Source organism: Trachemys scripta, chromosome 12 (genome assembly GCF_013100865.1).
Source record: "Trachemys scripta elegans isolate TJP31775 chromosome 12, CAS_Tse_1.0, whole genome shotgun sequence".
Taxonomy (NCBI): Eukaryota; Metazoa; Chordata; order Testudines; family Emydidae; genus Trachemys; species Trachemys scripta.
Window position 1 is genome coordinate 14,888,695 of NC_048309.1, and position 25,432 is coordinate 14,914,126.

The 25,432-nt window shown below is 41.6% G+C and overlaps 1 protein-coding gene across 1 annotated transcript in view; it reads left to right on the forward strand.

Annotated features, from left to right (window-relative positions):
• Positions 1–11,794, forward strand: part of SALL4 (spalt like transcription factor 4) — a 21,038-nt gene extending 9,244 nt beyond the window's left edge. Inside the window, exons 2-4 of the mRNA XM_034787958.1 lie at positions 4,764–7,280; positions 7,952–8,259; positions 9,666–11,794. Of these exons, the coding sequence (XP_034643849.1) occupies positions 4,764–7,280; positions 7,952–8,259; positions 9,666–10,088 (3,248 nt within the window). The 3' untranslated portion in view covers positions 10,089–11,794. The remainder of the gene's footprint in view (positions 1–4,763; positions 7,281–7,951; positions 8,260–9,665) is intronic.
• The last annotated feature ends 13,638 nt before the right edge of the window (positions 11,795–25,432 follow it).

Genomic DNA, 25,432 nt, shown 5'->3' on the forward strand with positions numbered 1-25,432 from the left:
GGGGGTGTTTTTTTTTTTTTTTTTTTTTTTGAAGGCAGAACAAAAACCTCACTGCCTTAATCCCAATTTGCAAGTATTTGGAACAAAGTTCGTGGTGTTTTAACCTGCAATTTTGTGGGTTATGTATTGGATGGGAGTGAGTTCGTTCCTGTGAAACTTTGAGGCCTTGGCTACACTGGCAATTCACAGCACTGCACTTGCTTCGCTCAGGGGTGTGACCCCCCCCCCCCCCGGCGCAGCTAGTGCAGCGCTGTAAAGCGCCAGTGTAATCAGCGCTGCACGCTCACTCGCAGGCTGCAAGCTATTCCCCTTGGAGAAGTGGAGTACTTGCAGTGCTGCAAGAGAGCGCTCTCGCAGCGCTGGCGGCACGACTACACTCGCGCTTCACAGCGCTGCAGCAGCGCTATGAATCTGCGAGTGTAGCCAAGGCCTGAGCCTAAAAAGCCTTTTGAGTCAGCATGCACCTTAAAGTTCCAGGAAGGAAAGTAGGTTTTTTTGTAATTAACAAACACAACCTCAATTTTACTCTCCCTCATCATTGATAAGGGTAGAACTAAATGCCACTTCATGGAGTTTTAAAATTTCCATGTTTCAGAGTAGCAGCCGTGTTAGTCTGTATCCGCAAAAAGAACAGGAGTACTTGTGGCACCTTAGAGACTAACAAATTTATTTGAGCATAAGCTTTCGTGGGCTCAAATAAATTTGTTAGTCTCTAAGGTGCCACAAGTACTCCTAAAATTTCCATGTTTGACCTCAGCTGGTCCATTTCTGTGGACCAAGTCCTGAATCAAGTTGGGCCTCGTATACTATTTTAGGAGACTTCTATTTCCGAGTGAAATTTTTTTTCAATGAAAAATGGGTTTTTAGCTACAGTGGTTTATTTCTTATTTTGGAGTGCCGATTTGTATGTATTGGGTGCAGCACTGAGAGTTGATCACCGTGATCTAGCACTTTACCTTTTGCTTAGGGGACTGCCTGGCTATATATCACTAGGTTTAAAAAATGATTTAAGAGTTGCTGGGGGGGGGGGGGGGGGGAATGGGGGATGCTTTGTGTGGTGGTTTGTTTTTTCTTTTGGGGGGGCTCTGTGTTGTGTATTTCAGGGCAGGTTTACACTTAATGCTGCATTGACGCAATTGTGCGGCTGTACTGCTTAAATGAAGACACTTCTGTACTAACAGAAACTCTTCCCTCAGGGTAGTTAATCCACCTCCCAGAGAGGCAGTAGCTGCTTCTCCTGTTAACATAGTGCTGTCTAGATGGGGGATTAGGTTGGTATAACTGTCACTCAGGGGTGTGGCTTTTTCACACCCCTAAGGGACATTATTATACCAATGTAGGTCTGTAGTGTAGACCTGGCCTCAGTGTTTGATGTGCAGTTCTGCTAATCAGAAATGTAGGGCTGGAAGGCACCCAAGAGGTCATCTCCTAGTCTATATGCCCCTTCAGCCCCCTTACGCTGAGGCACATATTACTTTAGTTGCTCTTATACAGGCCTTGTTTTGGTAGCTATTGTAAGGCAGAGATTATATCTCTCTCCACTGTAATGTTGCTGTGAATTTTTCTTAACCTGACCTAGCTTAAGGAAACTCCTTCAAAGCCTTTCATTCTGTGGGCAACTACAAATTTCAACACTAAACAATTTTTTGCATTTTCATTGCTGAGAAAAGTGTGTGTGTGTGTGACTCTGTTACTCGAGCCAAATGTCAAGGTTTGCCATATCCTCCCCCATGAAATTATTCTGGCCCAAACTATATAAACTCACCGGAGTTGTAGGTGCAAAAATGTCTGTCCATGCAAATCCTCTACTTGCATGCACAAGATTCACGCTGTGCAGCCTGGTAACATGTATATCTCTAGTATAGGGGCTGTAATTATTTTGTAGTTGAACTCTTTTTTTAAAGTAAGCTGGAAAATTAAGCTTATAACAATATCGGATGATCATAACCATTTACTCTATAGTCTAGTTAATAAAAATGCAGCGTCTGATACTACTGAAATAACTCAGCTCCCTGGGTTATTGGCATTATTGGACCTGATCTTGTGAGGTGCTGAACACCCTGAACTCCCACTGAAGCCATAGTGTGTCAGGCCTCCACACCATTGACCTATAAAGATGGAACTCAAACAAAGTGCCTCTATGATCAAAGGGTCACACAGTGTGTGGCCAGAGGGCACTTTATAGTTTCCTGGAAGAAGATAGAATGTCTTGAATGCTGTGTGTATAGGTGGTGGCAGGAAAGGGGAACTTGTTAACGAATAAAATAGGGCTGTAGCCTTCTGAGGTGAAAACACAACTGATGGACATATACGATTACTGTGGGATCTCTTGTTAAAGTTGGGATAATAAATGTGACATAACTCATTAATAGTGAGTTGATGATGAGTGGCCCCTGGGTGTCCGCTGACCTAAGGAGCTTAAGGCTCTAAATCAGGGTCATTTGGTCACCTTTTTCAGACCAAGGTAAAAATTTCCTCTCAAATCTTTCTGCAGAATTCTTAAAACTTTATGTAGTTTGGGTGGTAGGGGAACCAGAAAAGTCTGGAAAAACAGGAAAATTCCTCTTCAGCTTTTGGCACATTGAAGGGGGAAGTGGTTACTTGGGTTCTTGTCTAATTTACAAAACATAATCTTTCTGCTTCCTGCTCCCCACAGACTGTGTCTGACAGGCGAGTGCTGTTGCATAAATCCCAAAGTGAGTGTAGTTCACAGTAGAATGCTTATCTTGCAATCCACCTTGTACAGAGACAAGGTGGGAAAAGAGCTCTGTCTAGCTCAAAAGCTTGTCTCTTTCACCAACAGAAGTTTGTCCAATACAAGATATTACCTCCCCACCTTGTGTCTCTAATATCCCGGGATCAACACAGCTACAACTACACTGCATATGCCAAATCTCCTGAAAGTTGTCGTAATAATCGAAAGAATTTGACACTGAACACCCACCTTGTCTCACCAGTGATCTGAGGCCAGCATAGTTCCAACAACACTGCAAATCCATCTTAGATATCTAGAGTGGGCAACTCACTACAAGTGTTAAATTAACAGTTTCGACTCCAGGCAATAAATTATTATACTTTTTCCCCTTTCTATTAAGGTTTGGCCACCCCTGGCCTACACTCTCTGATCCTCCGAGCCGCATATGATGCTCTTCAGAAGTTCGAGAGCCAGGTGCACCTGCTCCGGGCTTCTGCCCTGCAGTAGGGTGGTGGGGTTCAGGGCTTCAGCCCTTTGGGAGGTATCTGCTGGTGCTCAGGGTTTCAACAAGAGCAGGGCGGAAACCCCTGGAGGCAGAAACCCCTAGCCCCCTCCCCACTGCGCAGAAGCCCCTAGCCCCAACACCCCACTGCAGGGCAGAAGCCCAGCGCTTGCCCCCCCAGTCTGGTAGGTGGAGAATGGGAGGGGCGAGGGTACAGGCTCTGTGAGCCACACCTTAACTATAAAAGAGCTGCAGTTTGGCAACTCCTGGTATATGCTGACTGCTAAAATAGTATATTTTTGCTTTTTTTTTTTTTTTTTAAATTTTTTGAAGAACGTCATTATGCTCTTTCTTAGAACAAGATGAAGCTTTAAAGTTGTTCCACATGACTATTAAAAATGTAGGCTTTATTAGTCCTTTAAAAGTAGCATTACATTAAACAAACTAGTATTCACACAAAGGTTTGTCTTGTGTTTATACAGTCTGATTTACTTGAAAGGAAGTGGTTTCAAAAGTCTTATTAGAAGAGCTGTAATCTACTTAACATGGTTAGTTCTTCATTGATTTTTAGTATATGGACTATAACACCAGGCTTATTCATTCTATCAACCCCTTTCATAAGCTACCTAGTGTACTGTAATATGGGAGAATAATTGCAGTTTCATTGTTTCTGTCTGCAATGGTTATGTGCTTTAATGGAATCTTTATCAAATGGAACGATGTGTTAACTCTAGTGATTCACAGCTTCATATGGCTTTGCTAGAATTTGGCCATTGACCCTCTAAATAACAACTTCATTATACATTTTAAATATGAAGTAAACAATCCTCTATGCCCTCCATCACTTCCTTGCCTTTTGAGTAGTTAGAAAACTCATTTCTATTTTTACATGTGTAAAGAGACTTGTAGTGAATTAGTTACCTCCTAATTCAAATGGGGAAAACACCATTCCTCTTTCCCTCACAAGGCTGAGGGTAGGAAAGTATACCACCTTTACAGACAAATGAATAGAGATGTAGTGTGACTTTGAGCAAGCTACAAAGTGAATCAGTAGCAGAGGTGGGGTAGGACTTTGGAATTGTGTCTCCAAGGTTTGCATTTGATCCATGTGTCTAAGATCCCATTATCTTGCATTTATATCTTTCAAATTTTTGGCTTACTTACAGCCTTAACCTGGAAAAAACGTCCCCATGTTCTAGATCGGGGTAGGCAACCTATGGTACGTGTACCGAAGGCAGCACGCGAGTTGATTTTTAGTGGCACTCATACTGCCCGGGTCCTGGCCAGCAGTCTGGGGGGCTCTGCATTTTAATTTAATTTTAAATGAAGCTTCTTAAACATTTTTAAAACTTTATTTACTTTACATACAATAGTTTAGTTATATATTATAGACTTATAGAAAGAGACCTTCTAAAAACGTTAAAATGTATTACTGGTACGCGAAACCTTAAGTCAGAGTGAATAAATGAAGTCTCGGCACACCCCTTCTGAAAGGTTGCCGACCTCTGTTCTAGATCTATGTATACATAGGCAATATTTGACTTTTCTATTTTTCTCCCCACTTAGGGAGTCCACAAAACGCCCCAGGTGATGGAGATGGTGAAATGAGTTCCAAAAGGTGCCGAACAGAGGAAACCAACATCTGTGAGAAATGTTGTGCAGAGTTCTTTGATCTCTCTGAATTTCTGGAGCATAAGAAAAATTGCACTAAAAATCCACCTGTCCTAATCATGAATGATAGTGAAGGAACAATACCCCCTGAAGACTTCCCTGGAGCCTCTACAGAGAGCTTTCCAAATGATCGACAGGATAGCCAGGCAGCCAAGGACAGTCAGTCAAAGAGTTGCGCTGGTTCTGTGGAGAAGAGAGAGGGGAAAGTTGAGACTGAAGTAGTGGGAGGAATGTATCTAAAAACAGAACCTCCTGCAACTCATGGGCTAAGCTATTTACCAAAATCCAAAGTACCAAACACTAATGTGACTTTGCAGACAATACGTGGCACTAAAGTGGCTGTGAATCAGCGTACCTCTGACACCATCTCTTCCTCAGCAGCCAGTTTTAATGCTATTCCAATGATCCTTGAACAGCTCGTGTGCTTGCAGCAGCAGCAACTCCAGCAAATTCAGCTCACAGAGCAAATCCGCATCCAAATTGCCATGATGGCTCCTCATGCCCTACATCCTTCAATAGTAGCTGCTACTGATCCACTAAAAGCTTTGGGTGCTCAGATGTCTCAGCAACTGTCTGCTGCTGTTGCTTTAATTGGACAAAAAGCTGGAAGCCAAAGCCTATCACTGGAATCCTTGAAGCATGGAAAACTACCTCATTCTAACATGGTCATTCCAACTGCTGGCTCGGTAGCCAGTGGGCTTTCTTCTTCCTTCTCCCTGAAGCCTGAAGCAAACAGAAGCCTCCCAAGTTCTATGTCTCGTTTTCCAAACCCTTTACTACCTCAATCATCCAGCTCTGTCATCTTCCAAAACCCACTCTCTGCAGTTTCTTCAGTGATTGATCCCTCAAAGAAAGGGAAAGGGAAGCCCCCCAATATCAGCGTGTCTGAAAGCAAACCAAATGCTGAAGAACCTTTCTTTAAACATAAGTGCAAGTTCTGCGGCAAGGTCTTCGGCAACGATAGTGCTTTGCAGATACACCTCCGCTCCCACACTGGTGAAAGACCCTACAAGTGTAACATTTGCGGTAACAGATTTACAACCAAAGGAAACCTTAAAGTGCATTTTCAGCGTCATAAAGATAAGTACCCTCACATTAAAATGAATCCCTATCCAGTACCTGAGCATCTGGACAATGTGCCCACTAGCAGTGGAATCCCATATGGGATGTCTGTACCACTGGATGAGTCTAACCTAATTGTGGACAGCAAGCCTATTCTGACATCACTGCCTACCTCAGTAGGCACTGGCTTGCCTCAGAATATCTCCAATCTAGCATGCATCAAGGAGTCTCTTGCCAACACATTTTCAAGTGACATGCAGCCAAGGCCTTCTCCAGAAAGCGAAGGTGGTTCTTCCTCATCAGGAGCTGCGAGTCACGAGTCGGGAACTGAGCAGAGCCTGAGCTCTCCACAAGCTAGCTGCAGTGTGAGTGTCTTCCATGTAAGCGGAGCAAGTGAGCAAGGTTCAGAAACATCTAAGCTACAGCAATTGGTTGAGAATATTGACAAGTCCACAACAGACCCCAATGAGTGCCTCATCTGTCACAGAGTGCTGAGCTGCCAGAGTTCACTCAAAATGCATTACCGTACTCACACTGGAGAAAGGCCATTCAAGTGTAAAATTTGTGGCCGTGCCTTCTCAACAAAAGGTAACCTTAAGACTCATTATGGTGTCCACCGGGCAAACACCCCCCTAAAGATGCAACATTCCTGTCCAATTTGTCAGAAGAAGTTTACAAATGCAGTTGTATTGCAGCAGCATATTCGCATGCATATGGGGGGACAAATTCCCAATACACCTATGCCGGAAAACACTTGTGATAATACTGATGTGGATCCTACTGTGACCGAGAAGAATGGAGACCTGACTCGCCCAGGTGAGAACATGGAAAGCATAGAGATGGAAGAAGACCTAGACTCTCAGGATGGCCCTAGTAGCTCTTTGAAACCACCAATTCCATATGATGCACAGTCAGAATCTCCAGGCACAGCATTTTCTGGGATTGCAGCTCTGGAGAACCAAATGAAAATGGTAAATTCAGCTTTGAACTTGCAACGGCAAAGCAGCCTGAAGTCTAGTGACAATGGCTCGGCAGAAAGTGATGGCATGACGAATGATTCTTCCTCTGTGGCAGGTGATCCAGATTATCAAAATGGCAGGAGTCCTGCCGCCTCTGAATCTGCTTCATTCCAGGCATTGTCCCCAACCAATAGCCAATCTGAAAGCATTAGGTCAAAGTCACCAGGTTTCAATAGCCAGGAAGATGCTGGCATGGGAAATAAAGCTGAGGGCCCTGAAAACCATCTTGCAGAGATGGAAGGGGCTGGCGCTTTGGATCTAACTTATGGCAATATTGGTCGAAAGGTCATCAAAGAAGAACCTGGGTTACACTTCCCAAATGGAGAGTATGGTGAGTTATAACCAGTAGCTGCAGTCCCCACAACTAACAAATCCTTCTAGAGGGGAGCTCCTCAGTGGACCAGTGGGAAGTAAGACACTTATCCTGCTGGTTTGGTTCCTTTTCAAAAGGAACATGGTGCTTTTTGCTCTGCAAGCCAATGAAAATCTCCTTCCTAATTTCAAATTCCCATTTGAAGGTAAAGTCATACACACATAATGGATAAGTTTTGAAGTTGTAGCCTCCGGCTGCCTAGTGATCACACACTCATCCCATTTACTTCAATGGTAGTTGTGCTCAGGATCTTGCATTTTGTCCTAAAGTTATTAATTAGCTCTCTAAACCAGACACTTCAATGCTGATAAACCATGGAACTGACTGTTCAGCACTAGTATATGAAGTGTAAAGCTAGCATAGCAAATGCTGTGTCTGAGCTCTTTGCATTCAGGATTTAACAACTTTCCCCCTGATCAAAGGGACCTATTTGAAGAACCCCGTCTCCCTCTCGCCTCAAACAGGTGCTAATGGGTTGTCTATGTGCCTGCAAATTACAGCTTGCATGTGCACTGGGTGCTGGGCTTATGCACCTTCAAAAATCTGGACCCAATATCTTGCTTCCAAAGTTTAAACAGAGCTGAAACGTGTAGTGGTGGTAGCCTAATGTGTGTGTTCTTTCTCTTCAGGTCGCAGCAGCATTCATGCTGCTTTTGTCAGGGCACCACCGGCCCTCATAAAAATTGAAATGTCTAGTGAGCGTCCTATTAGCACTAGCCATTTTATTGGCCCACCAACTTTATCACCTGGTGTTCCTCCTCTCCTGGTGCCACGGCCTAAGCTTTGCCGTCCAGCTAAACAGCACATCTGCACTACGTGTGGGAAGAACTTCTCCTCTGCAAGTGCTCTTCAGATTCATGAACGGACCCATACTGGTGAAAAGCCATTTGCATGCACCATCTGTGGGAGAGCCTTTACCACAAAAGGAAACCTGAAGGTAAGCAATTCTTAAGGGGGCTGAGGTATACTGATGCCTGCCTTTGGAATCACCTTCACTAGGAAAGTCTCTTAAACAACCCCTCTAAAATGCTTCTATTCCTTCTAATATAATAATCATCCAGACTTTAAAGATGACTAATAATTTCTCCTGGCCCTCTGGGTGGTCATTTAAGACAGTTTGTTATAGTTTCTCAATATGCTAGGATCATACATTCAACTCTCTAGTAGGCCTTGAGATCAGCCTAAATCCACTTTAAAAAAAAAAAAAAAACCTGTAGGGGAAGAACTGTATTTTTTAACTGCAACTTCTAACTGCTTTGTTTTGCAACCCTACCTCCAAATGCTCCTGAACCATGGTGTGGGTTTGGGATCTGAATTTAGAAGCTGAAGCCCATATCTAGATGATACCTCAGCATGCAGGGAAAACCCCTGTTTAAAAAAACAAAACTGTATTTGATCTGGTTCTTTCAAACCCAATACTTTTAAGCAATGATCATTGTTCACCTTACTGGAACATGTTCTAGACTCCACTATTGCTTGAAGCACATTGAGAGTCCCCTGTTGAAATGGCTGTCACTGGAGCAAAGTCCTGCAACAAACAATGTTCAGGGATTTGTTAAGCACAAAAAATTGCCCCTTGTGCTCCTGATAATCAGATTAATCGTCTTTTAAGGAACACTTAGCTTCCCCCACCCACGCTATGGTTTGACACTGTAGAGCTTCCAGACTCTTCCTCTCTAACAGTCTTTGCATAAGCACTCTATAAGGAGGGATGAGAGTGGAGGAGGAGAGAGAAAAGAGATGCTCAAACTTAGAAAATAAAATGAAGACTGGGGTGCGGATAGCTGCTTGTTTGTAGGGGGGTGGTCTTTCAGGAGGTTCTCTGTTTGTTTGTGCAGTAATATGCTATTTGTGTTTTTTCCAACTACATGGGAGTGTGTTAGCTGCCAAAATTCTATTCATGCTAGACTTTTTGTAAAACCATTTCTAAAGTCCCTGCCTTGCCTTAATTCAGCACCACTTGCCAATATTCCCTGTAGCCTATTCTTAAGAACCAATGTATCTTAAATTGTGTAGAGGAAAAAATAAACTTTTCCCATGCACTAAGTAACTGACTACTTCTGTTCTTGCTTTCCCTCTTTTTTGTTCTACTTCAGGTGAAAGTAAACAAGAACATGTAGGGCATATAAGCCATTCTACAGTAACAAAGATCTAAACAAAGATTTTGCTGTAGTTTGAGTACAAAACTACATAAACGTTCCTCTGAATGTTTTGGCTTTACTTTATCTTGAGGCTCAGATACCATAGTGCTGGTGAGGTATAAGAACTTGGATAGACTAGGACAGGAGCTCAGAATTATGATAGCTCTCATCTTCTAACTTCTCCTACCCCCTCTTCTGCAAGGTTCATGTTGGAACTCACATGTGGAATAACTCTGCCAGGCGTGGAAGAAGATTATCCATTGATAATCCCATGGCTCTGTTGGGGAATGATCCAAAGAAGGTATCTGAAATGTTTCCAAAGGATATAGTGCCTCCTTCAATGAACATTGATCCCACAGTATGGAACCAGTATGCTGCAGTACTCAGCAATGGCTTGACAATGAAGAATAATGAGATTTCAGTGATCCAGAGTGGTGGCATACCTTCTCTTCCAGTCACCATTGGGGGTGGTTCTGCAATAAATACTGCAACAGTCTCCAAGATAGATGGGTCCCAGTCTGGAATTAGCTCGGATATGGAGAAAGCTGGTGGTGCTGCTGCAGACAATGTGCCAAAACACCAATTCCCTCACTTCATGGAGGAGAACAAAATTGCTGTTAGTTAGAAAAACTCTTTGTGAAGGTGAAATGCAGAAAGAACAAATATATATACAAACATATATTTTTAAGAGATTCCATCTCGACCTCCTATTTTCCTATTGACATGCAAATGATTTTATGGTTGTCTTTGTAAGAGTTGCCCACAGTACAATCATGATGTTGCTTTGCAAAAGTAGTAGTAATAAAAAAAAAAAAAAATCCTCTTATTTGGAAAGATGCGGGTCTTGCAAAGTATTCCTTGTTATGTGTGACTTTAATGTATACAGCCTTACAGAAGTTTCACAACTTGAAATTCCAAAGGTTTATAACATTTGCCTGTTTAAACTGAAATCTTTGGGGGTTTTGAACACAGTAGAAACAACCTACTGTTCATGGAAAAACTTGTATTTACGGATGACATGAAAAATTATTATGCGGGTAAATATTCTAGAATGTCTGCCACCTTTTTAGAAATAGTCTTTGTGTGGTGTGTGGTTTTTTTGTTTTGTTTTTTGTTTTTTTAATGTACCTTTTACTATATGGCTACAGGACTTTTTTTTTTTTTTTTTTTTTAATTTGCCTCAGAAGCTGTAAAAAGATCTTTTACTGGCCTTTTTTCCCCCCCCTTTTGATCATTGCTCCTAATAATTGAATACTCCCTGTATTGTTGACTGCTGCTTATTTAATACTACTACTTGGACAGTCCCTTAAGAACAGTGCCAAAACTACTCCCTTCCAAAGATGTGCAGTTTCTCCTAAAATATTGTTATTTGTACCAAGAGCCCTGAAGAAGCATGGGCAGGTATGTATATACTTCTCCTCTAGAAAGAGAAGGTCATGTCTGAAAGCTCTGCAAGGAATCGCAGATGACTGTTGCATGTAGGCATTAGAACTGGTTTCCTTAGCAAGAGGAACTTATTTTATTTTTTTTATGTTTAATTTGGGTTATTTAGGAGATCAGTTTGTGTAAACTTGTATTTAAATACAAAAGTACTCACACCTAAGTTTAATGTCTTGTGGGCGTTTTGGATGGCATTCCCACTTTGGTCGTTAAGTTTCTTGGTGATTTGTGCACTTGCATTACACCACAAAACCATGGTGACCCATGTGTATTGTATGAAGGTTATTGGGATAGCCCTCTGGATTCTAAGTTATCTACCTCATTTTTTTTCTTTGTAGATGTAGTGTCTATTTTTCTATAAATGACCACTGTAATGAACTGAGATTCAAGCAGATGCTTCCATGCACTATATGAAACCAAAACCTGATGTATTAGTGGAAGCACCTGAAGACTTCATGGACTTATTTTTCACTCTTCTTACACTTGCTGGATCTGTATATGTAACAAAATCTAAAGCTAGATTGGAACCCAATTAAGCATTTGGTATTAAAGGACTGAATGATGGAAAGAAGTCTGATTTCTGACTGCAGGAAATCCTTTGAGTCCAGTCTCAATTGCGGAAGGCCCCCAAAAAATGCAGATTACCAAAAGTTCATGTAATGTTGTTGCACCTGATTCTTGTTTATGATCTATTTTTGCCATGTTGTGCCTTTCCTGCTGGACTTGTAAGTAAGAACACAACAGTACCTGTTTACACTGTAAAATGGATATTGTTACGTCGAACATGCCAAAGGCATCCCAAGTGTCAAATTTCTGCATTGTGAATGTATGACTTAAGAATTCTGTAGTTTTGAGTATCTGATGCATTTCAGTTGATGTTTTGAGAATAAATTTGGGATGGCTTTTTCGCACTTCATGCTTACATTTTTCTGGTAAAGTACTCTTGTCCCCTTTGAATTGAAATTCCAGTAGGCCTAGTAATATCTTTACCTCCACTGTGGTGTGGTGGTTGTGGTTGTTTTTTTTTTTTTTTTGTTTTTTTTTTTTTTTTGGTTTTTTTTTTTTTTTTTTAATTAGTGTGTGCTACATGTTGGAGTTTAGTTAATAGGGGAAACATGCCATGCATATAGATTCGAACTCTTAGTAACAGGTATATTGTGATTGTGCTACAAAGGGAAAAGAGTGCTAGGTCACCGTCAGTGACACACCTATCCACAGTTTTATGGGTGTCTATGGCAGGAAGGGAATATCCCGTGTGTGTGTGTGTGTTTTGGAGATGTATGGCCATATCTTCCTCTACCAAGCAGACCTATGGCTCAGTAAGTGGACTGGTTAATTCTGGCTCCCAATTTCTGAACATGGCTGCCCAGAAGCTAAGGTGCATGAATAAGTTGCCCTTTGTAACAGCTAGAGATGCTGCTTGTTCAGGTCTGATTGGCCCTTTTTTTTGCGCACCACTGATTGGGTGAATGTTTATGGGATGTGTTAATGTGCCCATTTTCTATCCTAGACAGAAAAATCGGTAGGGCTGCTCCAGTCACCAGGAGCTTGTTGTCACTGATGAATTGTCTTTAATGGACCCTATACTAATAGAAAATAAGTGGTTCTTGGCCACATACCCCACCTGCCCTGACATGCTAGCCAGCTCAAATGAATTATCTTGGGAAGTTCTAGGGTGTGTATTATGCAGGAGGTCAGACTAGATCACAGTTGTCCCCTCTAGCCTTGGAATCTATGCCCCCTACAACAGACAGCAAAGATTAAGGCCTGGATCTGGCATACTCTTGCCACAGGCATGTCCTGTCTGAGACAGGAACAGTGCTGGGCATCTGCCGGCAGATTATGGTCCCTCTTGCACCATCTGGATGACGCAAGAGAACCATGACATAGCTTGAGGGACTTGCTCCGTAGACATTGGCTGCTGTGCTCTTTACCAAAGGTGTCTCTTATGCTCTCTTCTAGAGAAGGAACTCCTCCTTTCTAAATTCCAAACTTTAAAGTGTCTCCGTTAGTGTATGTAAAAAAAAAAAAAAAAAAAAAAAAAAAAGATGGTTTCCTGTTATGTTAAACTTAGATTAAACGTCCCTGTTTAGCATAACACAATTCATAAAAGTGCCTGGTTTCTTCACCTCTGCATTGTAATGCAGACTGTCTCTCTCTCCCACTTACTTTCTCTACTAATATAGAGTAACTTCTTTCCTTCTCTTCACCAGCCGGTACCCTTCTTTGTCAATACTTAGTTTATAGATTCTAAGGCCAGAAAGGACCACTGTGGTCATCTAGTCTGACACATATAACACAAGCCCTAGTACTCCCCCAAGATAAGTCCTAGAGCATGTTTTAGAAAAATATCCACTCTTTATTTTAAAATTGTCAGTGATGGAGAATCCACTGTGACCCTTAATAAATTGTTCCAATGGTTAATTCTCGCAATTAAATATTTTTCTTATTTCTACTCTGCTTTTATCTAGCTTTGGATCCAGCTCTTTCTCAGCTAGAGAGATGAGCCCATTAAATATTTGTTCCACATATAGGTACGTGGACTGTAATAAAGTTACCCCTTAACCTTCTCTTAATCTAAATAGTGATACTCAAGGCACTGGAACTATAAGGTAGGGGTGGTCAAAGTGTGGCTTGTTAGCCACATGCAACTCTTTTACAGTTAAAGTGCGGCTTGCATATCCCTCCACCCTTTCCTCTCCCTCCCCCTGCACCTGCCAGACTTGGGGGGGAGAAAGCATGGGACCTCTGCCTTGCAGTAGGGTGATGGGGTAGGAGCTTCCGCTTAATGGGGAGGAGGGTCATAGGGCTCGCTTACTGGGGCTGGTGGTTTCAGCAGCAGCAGGGCTGAAGTCCCTGAGCAGGTGCACCCTGGTTCTCAAACTTCTGAAGATTGTCGTATGCGGCATGGAGGAGTTAGTAAGTTTGGCCAGCCCTGCTATAAGGCATTTTTTGATCCTTTAATTCTCATGGATCTTCTCTGAATCACTCCAGTTTATCAACATCCTTGAATTGTGGGCAAAAGATCTGGACACAGTATTCCAGTGACAGTTGCACCAGTACCAAATGCAGAGGTAAAATAACCTGTCTACTCCTAGGCAAGATTCCCTTGTTTGTGCATCCCAGGATTGTATTAATTCTTTTGGCTACAGCATCAGATTGAGCTCACATTCATCTGATGATCCACCACAACCCCCAAATCTTTTTCAGAGTCATTGTTTCCCAGGATAGGTCTCCCATCCTGTAATTACGGCCTATATTTTGTTCCCAGATGTGTGCATTTACATTTTACCCATATCAAAACGCACCCTGTTTACGTGCACCCAGTTTACCAAGCAAGCTTGTGCTTTTCATTGTTTACCACTCACCAATTTCTGTCACCTGGAAACCTTATCAGTGTTGATTGTTTTCTCTTCCAGGTCATTCCATGTGGGACATGGGGGAGGGGAAGTAGCATAGCATTAGGAGCTACACTCATTACAGGTCTGTCACATCTTACGCGCATTTAACATGCGTGATTTCAGCTTTACGTAGTCCGCAAAAACCAAAAAAAAGAAACAATCATTTTAATACTGTACGTGTAGTGCGGGCAATTCTGCCCACCATTCAACTCAATGTAATTTTGACTATACGCGGTTTTTGCTATATGCACTAACCGCGGAACAGAACCCCCACGTAAGATGAGACTCGGCTGTACAGGCAAACTAGGCAGGTGGCTGGGGCAAACCTAAGTGAGTGGTGCTGCACTTGGTATTCCCTCCCTCCTACACTATCTCCGGGGGTGCAACTCTTACGACACACTCAAAATGGGTGTCACGAACTATGTTTCAGTTTTTGAAGACCGTTGTTAACACAGCTTGAGCATTGGGGAAGGGATAGCTCAAACCACTGAGCTATCCATTGGCCTGTTAAATCCAGGGTTGTGAGTTCAATCCTTGAGGGGGCCATTTAGGGATCTGGGGCAAAAATCTGTCAGGGATGGTCCTGCTGTGAAGGCAGGGGAGTAGACTCAATGACCTTCCAAGGTCCCTTCCAGTTCTATGAGATAGGTATATCTCCATATAATGTCTTCATCAACAACTGACTGCAGTCTACGAAGCACAAGCACTGTTGTGGAGGAGAAGAGGATGCACTTACATCCCCCCAGCATGTAGGTGGCTAGCATGATCAGAACATTTTCAATTAAATGAAATGTGCTGTTTTTTTCCCCAACGCTGAAACAATTTGCAGAGATGTAGCTGTCCCTGCAAAGATTTTGTTGGAGAGGAGGTGGCGGGAGAGACTCGCAGCATAACGTGGTTGTTAAAGGACTGGCCTGCCATGTGAAAACCTACTTCTAGTTCTTGCTCCGCCTGATTCAAAGTGATCTGGGATGCAAAACTGCTCTGAATCAGGAAGGACAGGGCCTTGCGCCTGCCTCTGCCACAGCCTAGGTCAGAGCCCTAACCCCTGGGACAAGAACACGCTTAGGTTTTGATTGGTCAGTGGACATTTCACCACCTCTTCATTTTGACAAAAACATTTGATGGGTTTGGTTTTCCAATATGGCATGAAAACCAATTTTGAAAGTTGCTGCAATTTTCCTCCAGCTAGCTTTACTGGAGGCTGTTCTTGTAATAGCACAGTTCTAAACCTTTCAATATTTTTGAGAGGGGAAACTGGATTCAGGTGTTTTGTCTCTAGCAGTTTATTGCCAGGGCATCTCATTCATATTTCATGTAATACGACACTCCTTTTAGGTCTAGAACAAGCTGGATTCCAACCTAAGGCTGTTCCTGTTGTGACAATGAGTAGCTCGGTACCCCTGCTGGTAAAATGTCAGTGACATTTGGGTCAAATCAAGCTGCTCTCCATGCTTAAAAGCTGCTTAGCTCAGCACCTCCTGGAAGAAAGGAAGCAATAGTCAGAGATGGCAGAGGCAAGGACCTGGTCTTAATTACCAAAGAGCTACCCTAAATGAGGACTTAACTTGCTACCCTGTACATCCATGCACACTTCCCGGGATAGTATGAAAGTGGCATCCTAAATTCAAAGGAATAGTTCTGTGCAGCTAAAGTGTGTGCATTCCATAATTATGGCACCAGAAGTCCCTGCCCCAAAGAGGTTACAATCAAATGAAAACAGACAACAGCAAGGAGAGATGTCAAAACAAGCAAGGGAAAGCAGATCACTTATTTAAAAGAACTGAAAAGAGACTGCTTTCTCTTATTTGAAAAAAAATGGACTTGCTGGAGTGGAGTCAACGCAGCTACCGCAAGTGATTCATGTAACATTTCAGAAGAGAAGGTTGTATTGTAGTCTACAGGTGGAATAGAACTGTGTTGCTTCTGGCTACAATTGTTGCAAGGCTCTCATCTATACTGAAGTGTCAGTGACCCACTTGTAATACTGTCCCATGGCTCAGTTACAATATGGTTCCAGTTTGTGCATAGATGGGACCTTAACTATACTCTGCAGTGGGGCTACTGCAACAGGCACGTCTGACCTTTTATCATGTCTACAATCAGGTCCCATCTATATTGCAAGAGCAAATTAAGTTCTAAGAGGGGAGAGCAATGTTGTAACTGGGTGCCAGGTTGGCTAAGTTTGCAGAACAGGTGGGACCAGAAATTAACTGCAATCTACAGTGCAGAAAAATATGTGCTCTGAGCAATTTTCAAACTCAATGTAGTGGAACTTACTGAAGAGGTAACATTTCCTTTTTATTATTTATATGCTCATGCAGCTTGGGAGGAATTTCACTGATGCCAACAGAGTTATGTCAGTGTACATGGAGAGGGACTGGGGCCAGTAAGTGCACTGTCCCTGTTGATTAGACTCTCTTATTGTCCAAAGCAGCATTCTGTACTTCTTGTATTGCTCAGGGCTCCACTGCAGCTACATAGTGGATTTGTCCCAGCTGTTACTAATGTGGAAGCAGCAGATTTACTAGTAGGAGTCAAGCCAAGGATTGAGTCATTCTCTAGAAGCCAGTACAAGTTTGGCCCTACCACTCTCCCTGGTCTATACTGGGGGGAAAGTGGGGGGGAATCGATCTAAGTTATGCAACTTCAGCTAGGTGAATAACATAGCTGAAGTTGATGTACTTAGATCGACTTACCACAGTGAGTCAACTGCTGCCACTCCCCTGTCAACTCCGCCTGTGCCTCTCGCGGTGCTGAAGTACAGGAGTCGACAGGAGAGCGCTCGGGGGTCAATTTAACGCATCTAGACTAGATGTGATAAATCAGCCTCCGCTGGATTGAGCGCTATCCGGTGGGTAGTATAGACATACCCAAAATCAAGAGTTCCTAACTACCTTAAATCCCCCTAAATTTATATCTGTATTTAGGCACCTAAATGGCTCTGGAAAAAATCATGTCCCATGATTTTAAAATATAAAATTATTTCCATAATAAGACTACATCACCAAACTCTGAGGTAGTCAGACTATGGTCCATGAAGCACTTACACATATTCAATAGTTGAAAAAGGGAGAAAAAAAATTGCAGAAGATTTACATTTTTCCTCTGTTTCTCAGGGTTTAAAATAGCCCCATTGTTTAAGGGTTTCTTTTAAATGGTGGGTGTTTGTATTGAAATGTTAAATGTTAGTAATCACTTTGATAGTTTCACTAAAAGCTTCCATAAGTCATAAAAATATGAAAATTTTCAAGAAGTCAGTTAGTTTTCTGTAACTAACATTTTTGTTTTTGAAAAAAAGGCCATTTTTAAAAATAAAAAGCTTTTTGTTCAGAAAGTGTCAACTAGTTCTACTCAACACAGCTGGAAACATACCTAGGGCCTGCTTTTCAGAGGTGCAGGGTTAATAAATACCTACAACTCCACTTTAATTCTACCAGGCTCTGTAGAGGTTGCCACTCTCTATGGAAATTATCCTCATAATACTGAGTGCGCTCAGGAGGCCTGATAGCCTTTAAAAGCAGCTGTAAATGAGGAGGGAGGAGCCAGGATGGGCCTACCACTATAAAGGAGAAGAGAACTCAGGAACTGCCTTTGTTCACTAGAACCACCTGAGACTAGGGCTACAGAGGGGAGAGGCGCTAGCGAGGTACTTCAGCTTGCAAAGGGGAAGGGAAGTGAAGTGAAGTGAAGCCTGTTCAGGTGAGGGTGAGATGAAATGATAGAGTAAAAACAGTCCCAGATTTATATTTTCCAGAAGGCAAAACACTTGCTGCACTGAAATTAGTTTAAAATCCATTATTAATAGTTTCCCATGAAGCAGCATTGTGTTTGCCCACATGGATGTAATGTATTTGGAAGTGGGAATAGAGGTGGCCATGTGATAATCTCCGTATTATGATATGATCCATACTATAAAGTTTGAGAGCCCCCAATGTCAGCAATGGCCATTTTTGGCCTGACAGCTTCAATGTTATCACTCACTTGTGGGACCCATAAATGTTATCACCATGGTGCTGAACGTTTCTGAATCTCTGTTAAATTTGAAACAAGGTTTCTAGCTGCCTGAATTATACCTATCCCTCCCCATGCAGGCTGGCTCACTCTGGTGAATGCTTTGCCCCACGTGGGTGGGCAAATTTGGACTCGAGCATGTTTGACACCATCCCACATTCATCACTGACCTAGAAAAGTCTCTCTCTGGCTGCACTCACACAGCAGGAGGGGAAATATAAATGCTGAAGCACAGAAAAGAGCAGTTGATCACAGACACCCGCTTATTTTCAAACTTTCCATTCTCAGCACTTAAGATTAACTGTATAAACTGCTGCTCTGCTTCCATTTTTGGAAATGCCATTGATATTTGAGGTCTCTGTGCTGCAAATCCTGGGTGAAGGATATTGAATCTGCCCTGGGAGAATCCCGCTGTTCAGTAACTAATGTGGCTGGGAGTCAGAGAGGGGTTGCCCTGGCAAATTTAATGTGCCCTGTCTATTCATGTTCTCTTATTGGCCTCCCTTGCTGTCAGGCTCTGCATTGTTATGATTAGCTTCTCTGATTTATTCCATTTCACAACTCCACAGGAAAATCCTTCACATTAGAAATGCCCTCTCAGTGACAATGGTTGTACCTCATTCTGGACTCTGTTTAGCAACTCTTTATTCAGGGAAAACCAACCAATCTCCAAAGGTTTTGCAATAAAACCAGCAATAGTGTGTCCATAAAACAAACTAAATACAAATACAATTACATCTAACAGCATGATGCCTATTTTGGGGTGGGGAGGTTGAGGAAGAGAAGTCAAGTCTAGCTAACAGAACAAACCCTGCCATTTTAATCCATAATGTACAATAAGCACAACAGAACAAGTTACTTACCCTGCATCCTATTATAGTGTATTGTGTTTTTCCCAATTAACTGAATAATCTGCTTGTTCAGTATTATACTCTTACTATTCAGTATTAAAATCTGCATAGTAACATGGTTAAAGCTGAATTTCAACTTCCATCATAGCACTTCCCAAATTTTCCTAAACCAGATAGCTAGGGTGGTGCAGAGCAAAATAAGTCTCCCTCATTCTGTTCTGCTAACATGGTGTGATTTGAGTTGGATGCAAATATTTTTATTTTCCTAAAGCGAGACTTGGCTTTCAAAAGCCTAGGAACTGATGCACTATAGAGAGTTGGAATTAAATTGTTCATATAATATATCCTTCGAATTGAATTTTCATGTCATCCCCCTTTTCAGTTGCTTATAGCTTCATCAAAAAATTCCTTTTATTTGTGAATGAAACTGTGTGTGTGTGTGCGTGATGCATCAATTGATCAGAAATGTGCATACATAACTCAGAAATCAATACACTTTGCTTTGTCAGTCTTGCTGTGGTCTAAGAAATGAGCTAAGTTTGGACAAAGTTGGTTTAGCAGGTTTAAAGTTATAAATGCCAAATTTTTGTGGGACTTTTACCCCCATAAGCACAGTAAGATTTGCTGTTAGATGTTTTGGTGTTAGGACATTCTAAAGTGGCTTGCAATGTTGGATGTTGTGAAGTGTTTAATTTGATCTCAGCTTCCAAGGAATTTTTAAATTAAATCTTCAAATGTGCAATTTTTGCACAAACATCATACTCTAAATGACAGTGCTTTCAGGCATGAAATGTAACTATTGGACTATGAAGTCCATTGAACCTTATATACATTTCAGAAAGTTATTAATAAGCATTGTCATAGCCAGGACTGGGAGGTAGCCCAGGTGATCCAAGATACCACATGGTCTGTGAATGAAATCAGCTCTAAAAGATAAGAATTCCTCAGGCCAGATCATGGCCTGCAGTCAGGGCCGGCTCCAGGCACCAGCTTACCAAGCAGATGCTTGGGGTGGCCACTTCGGAGAGGGGCAGCACATCCAGCTGTTCCTGCTCGGAGCGAAGGACCTCCTGCTGAATTGCCGCTGCAGATCGTGTTTTTGTTTGTTTGTTTGGCTGCTTGGGGTGGCCAAAACCCTGGAGCTGGCCCTGCCTGCAGTAAGGTATCTGTGCACTACCAGAGAAGCCAAAGAGATTTTAAAATTCCCCTTGATGGGCAGCTCTGATTTCTTCCAATGGCAGGGAATTCTCAACTGGTGTATAGTTTTCAAAGAATGCACATTTTAGACACATTGCACTTTAGCCATGTGAGATGCAGTTAACTTCAGTGTAAGAGAGAGACAACAGGGCAGCGTGCGGACATATTCAATTTTTCTCAAGGCACTCCAGTAAACCAGCAAACAGAATTATCTGGCTAGACAATTCAAAAACCCAAAGCACATACTTGAAAATATGATTTACTTTAGATATGTTTGCATTAGTTCTGCTAGGAAGAATCCATCACTAGTTTCTAATGGCACCAGTATTCCTCTAGAGTGAATAGTGAGGCTGAACAAGGATACGACTCATAATACCCTCAGTGGTTTGGAACAACCCATTAATTAGGCTAAATCTGAAATGCTAGCATTACACTGCCTTCCTGTCTTTAATTGCAGCCTTTGTCCATTCTGCCCCCTACACCTGGATATCCCTTCCACTGTGCACTACACATTCTCCTCTTCCATTAAACCTATGCATTTTTAACCCACACTGCTATGAGCATTGCTGTGACAATCACTATACTTGTATTATTATAAATAATGGTCTGTGTTAAAATCATCTTATGGTATATTTTAGGTCTGATTGTATGTTTTATCTATTTAGGGTCCAATCCTGTAACCCTTACTGGCATGGCAGTGTAATCCTTACTCATGCAAGTTGTCCCGTGGAATCACTGAGGGTTACAGGATAAGGGCCCACTCAAGGCAGATAGTATGTCTATTATGTCTATACAGGGCAAGGACCACTGTCAGCATTTAATAAATAATAAACCTACATGCCAACATATTGAATTTTAATTTAAGGAGAAAAATAGAGATGCCCCTTTAACTCCAGTGAAATACATTGAACTAGTGGAGCACTATGGAAGGACAGAGTAAAAAATGGTAAATATTGTGCTGGAAAACACTGTCCCTTGTAAACAGAGGAAGTTGGAGTCTATGCAGGATTGCCATAGATAAATCCATTCTGACACTTTGTTAGGATCTCTCCCAGCATTTCCTCTCCAAATGCCATACAGTTGGCAACATAAAAAACATCTTTGCTGAAAATGTGCTGTCAGAGTGATCACAACTCAGAGCTCTTGGCGTGGACAGGAAACTCTCAGAGACCAATGTCCTTTTGCCTTTGAGGAGACACTCCCAGTTCTCTAGAACCTGGCTTCACAAACTGAAGAAAGGATCTTTTTGTTTTAGGCCCCTTCAACACTTGCTTCATAATGTTTTCTGCTAACAGTCTGTAAAGAACAGAATTATTAGACATACAGATGAACCTGATTTGTTGGGAAGAATCAACACAGTTTTTGTAAAGAGAATCATGCCTCACCAATCTATTAGAATTCTTTGAGGGGAATCAACAAACATGGACAAGAATGAGCCAGGGGATATAGGGTATTTAGGCTTTCAGAAAGCCTTTTACGAGGTCTCTTACCAAAGGCTCTGAAGCAAAGTATGCAGTCCTGGGATAAGAGGGAAGGTCTTCTCAGGGATCAGTAACTGGTTAAAGGCAGGAAACAAAGGGTAGGAATAAATGGTCAGTTTTCAGAATAGAGTCAGGTAAATAGTGGTGTCCCCTAGGGATCAGTAGTGGGACCAGTGCTTTTCAACATATACATAAATGATGTAGGAAAAGGGATAAACAATGAGGAGTCAAAGTTTGCAGATGATACAAAATTACTCAAGATATTAAGTAGAAAGCAGACTGCTAAGAGTTACAAAGGGATCCCACAAAACTGGGTGACTGGGCAACAAAACAGCAGATGAAATTCAGTGTTGATAAATGCAAAGTAATACACATTGGAAATCATAATCCCAGCTATACATACAAAATGATGGGGGGTCTAAATTAGCTGTTATCACTCAAGAAAGAGATCTTGGAGTCATTGTGGATCGTTCTCTGAAAACATCTGCTCAATGTGCAGCAGCAGTCAAAAAAACTAACAGAATGTTAGGAACCATTAGGAAAATGATAGATAATAAGACAGAAAATATCATATTGCCTCTATATAAATCCATGGTACACCCACACTGGGACTACTGCATGCAGTTCTGGTCACCCCATCTCAGAAAAGATATATTAGAAATGGAAAAGGTGCAGGGAAGGGCAACAAAAATGATTAAGGGTATGAAACAGCTTCCATATGAAGAGAGGTTAAAAAGAATGGGACATTCAGCTTGGAAAGGAGATGCGTAAGGGGGGATATGATAGAGGTCTATAAAATCATGAATGGTGTGGAGAAAGTAAATAAGGAAGTGTTATTTACTCCTTCACATGAACACAAAAATGAGGGGTCACCCAGTGAAATTAATAGGCAGCAGATTTAAAACAAACAAAAGGAAGTATTTCTTCACACAACACACAGTGAACCTATGGAACTCCTTGCCAGGAAATGTTGTAAAGGCCATAACTAGGGTGACCAGATGTCCCAATTTTATAGGGACAGTCCTGATTTTGGGGGCTTTTTCTTATATAGGCACCTATTACTCCCCACCCCCGTCCCAATTTTTCACACTTGTAATCTGGTCACCCTAGCCATAACTATAACTGGATTCAAAAAAGAATTAGGTTAATGGAGGATAGGTCCATCAATGGCTATTAGTCAAGATGTCCAGGGATGCAACTCCATGCTCTGGGTGTCCCTATGTCTTTGACTGCCAGATGTTGGGACTGGACAACAGGGGATGGATCACCTGATGATTGCCCTGTCCTGTTCATGCCCTTTGAAGCATCTGGCATTGGCCACTATCAAAGGCAGGATACTGAGCTAGATGGACCCAGTATAGTACCCATTGTTTTGACACAGTATGGTCATTCTAATGTTGTTAAAACTGGATAAATAGTATATGTGGTGAATGCAGAGCTGGCAAAGCCATTTTAAAAACTATTTTGAGAGCTGTCTTGTAGAGTAGTTTTCTTTGGTTTCCTCACATGTGTTAAAAGGCAGGTGTGATCAGAAGAAGAATAAAAATCCTATCTAATGAGAGACATGGTTCAGCCATTCAACCCTTCTTTGTTTGGCATGGTCAAGCTTTGGAGAAGTTATACAGAACCTACTAAAAGCCTTAAGGACTTAATTTCTGAAACCTTGAGCACTGAGGATCACGTCCATAGAGACGCATGTCATGCACTGTGAATGGAAGGTCACTGCAGAAGGCATGTAGGGGTACAGAAAGGCTCACTGGGGAAACTGAACAGAGCAATATATTACAATAAGACTGAAACAGTCACATAGCCATCTCCTAGTGCATTGTCTCCACACACCTTAAGTAGTGCATGTGACCCTGCCTACATGATGAAAAAAAGTGCTCTTTTCAATCAAGTTAATTCATTGAGTTAGCTTAACTCCCCCATAACAGGTGTATAGAGACAGTTTAACACCTTTACAATTGTATTAGCTGGTCATGTTGTAGCAGCTTTTAAGATATCTAGACTTATGCTGTATGCTTCACTCATGCCTTTTCTTTCCTAGAAGGTTGCCACAAATCCTGTTGTCTTCCATTATCTTCTGTTCAATTTATCCTTATGGAGGTGTGAGTCATTCAGAGATGAATATTTAAGAGTGAAGATGATTATTAATTTTTGGTAGCCGCATTTCAGTCTCTTGAAGTTAAAACAAAAGTTGTGCACTTTTCCTGCTACTGCTTGTGCACCTAATTTGCATGTGTAGTTAACATGACTGAATGTACAGATTGGGCATTTACATATACATAAAACGCCTGGCTAATATTTTAACTAGCTATTTCCATTTACAAAAGCCAGTTTTGCTTGACTAGTCACATTCATTACAAGCCCAGATTAGGCCTGCAGCCCTGAGCATCTCAAATTCAGAAAAAATTAACCTCTATGGTCCATAGATCCTGAAAAACACATGTGCATGTACTAAACTTTAAACTTGTGAGTAGGCTCACTGAGGCCAATGTAACTGCTCATGGCCTTAAAGTCAACCACATGTGTAAATGCTTTGCTGAATCAGGACCAGCCTAAATTCATGGGAAGCAGGCTATCCTCCCCTGGCTGATGTCCAAATATGGGAGTCTAATTTTCCCCTTTCCACATCTCTATATACCTGTTTTCAGTTCTTTTTATGTGACACTTTCACCGTTTTACGCAGAAAAAATTGTTAGCCTTGCAAATTTGCAAATAATGTAATAAATATTAATTTATTCTAATTGTTAAGCTCCACTTTCTGCCTCCCTACTTGTGCCCCTAGTTTTTTCCATATCCAAAAATCTCACATGCTAAATCTCATAAAAATAGCTTTTATGAAAAATCACAAAATGGGCCCATTTTTCCCAAAAATGCACTCTTTGTATTTGTTTACTTTATTTTATTAGTCATACTTTTGAATTTAATCTCATTTTGGATGAGTGAGAGGGTGTCAGTCCTGTTATTCTGTAAATTAGGCATACAAGAGATTTTTTTCCCTTGTGTTTCAATATATCTTTGTACGAGGAACAAAACAAAACCTTGTAGAAATCCTATGTTTCCCCAAACCAAAACACATGCATGCTGAAACTTCATTATAAGAATGCCAAATGGTGTTTCAATAACAGAGCCTGTGGCAGTGTGAGCTTTATTGTAGTTTCCCTTCACAAGTGTTGATGGATTTATGAAGGGCTTCATTACATATAGGCTTAAAGGATATCCGCTATCACCCACTTGTCAAAAGAAAAAATAATATCAAAGCCATCCGTGCAGATCAGAGATACAGGTGCTAACAGCACATTATAGTCTGGTAGTGATTAACTTGCCAATTAATTGCAGTAACCTTGTCTGAGTTCAGACATTTAAAAGATAAATTTAAAAGATGAATGCATCAAGTGTAGACTTAGGGCACATGTACATTGCTACCATATTGCTAATCATTCCTGCCTTGGCATCACAGATCTCACATTTGCATTTCTGTTGTAAAAAATGCTTCCTCCTCCTTGGCATTATGCACAGAGATAGTGACTGTGTGTGTGTGTGCATTAAACCACTGGGAACAGGCTGCTCTTGCCTGTGTTT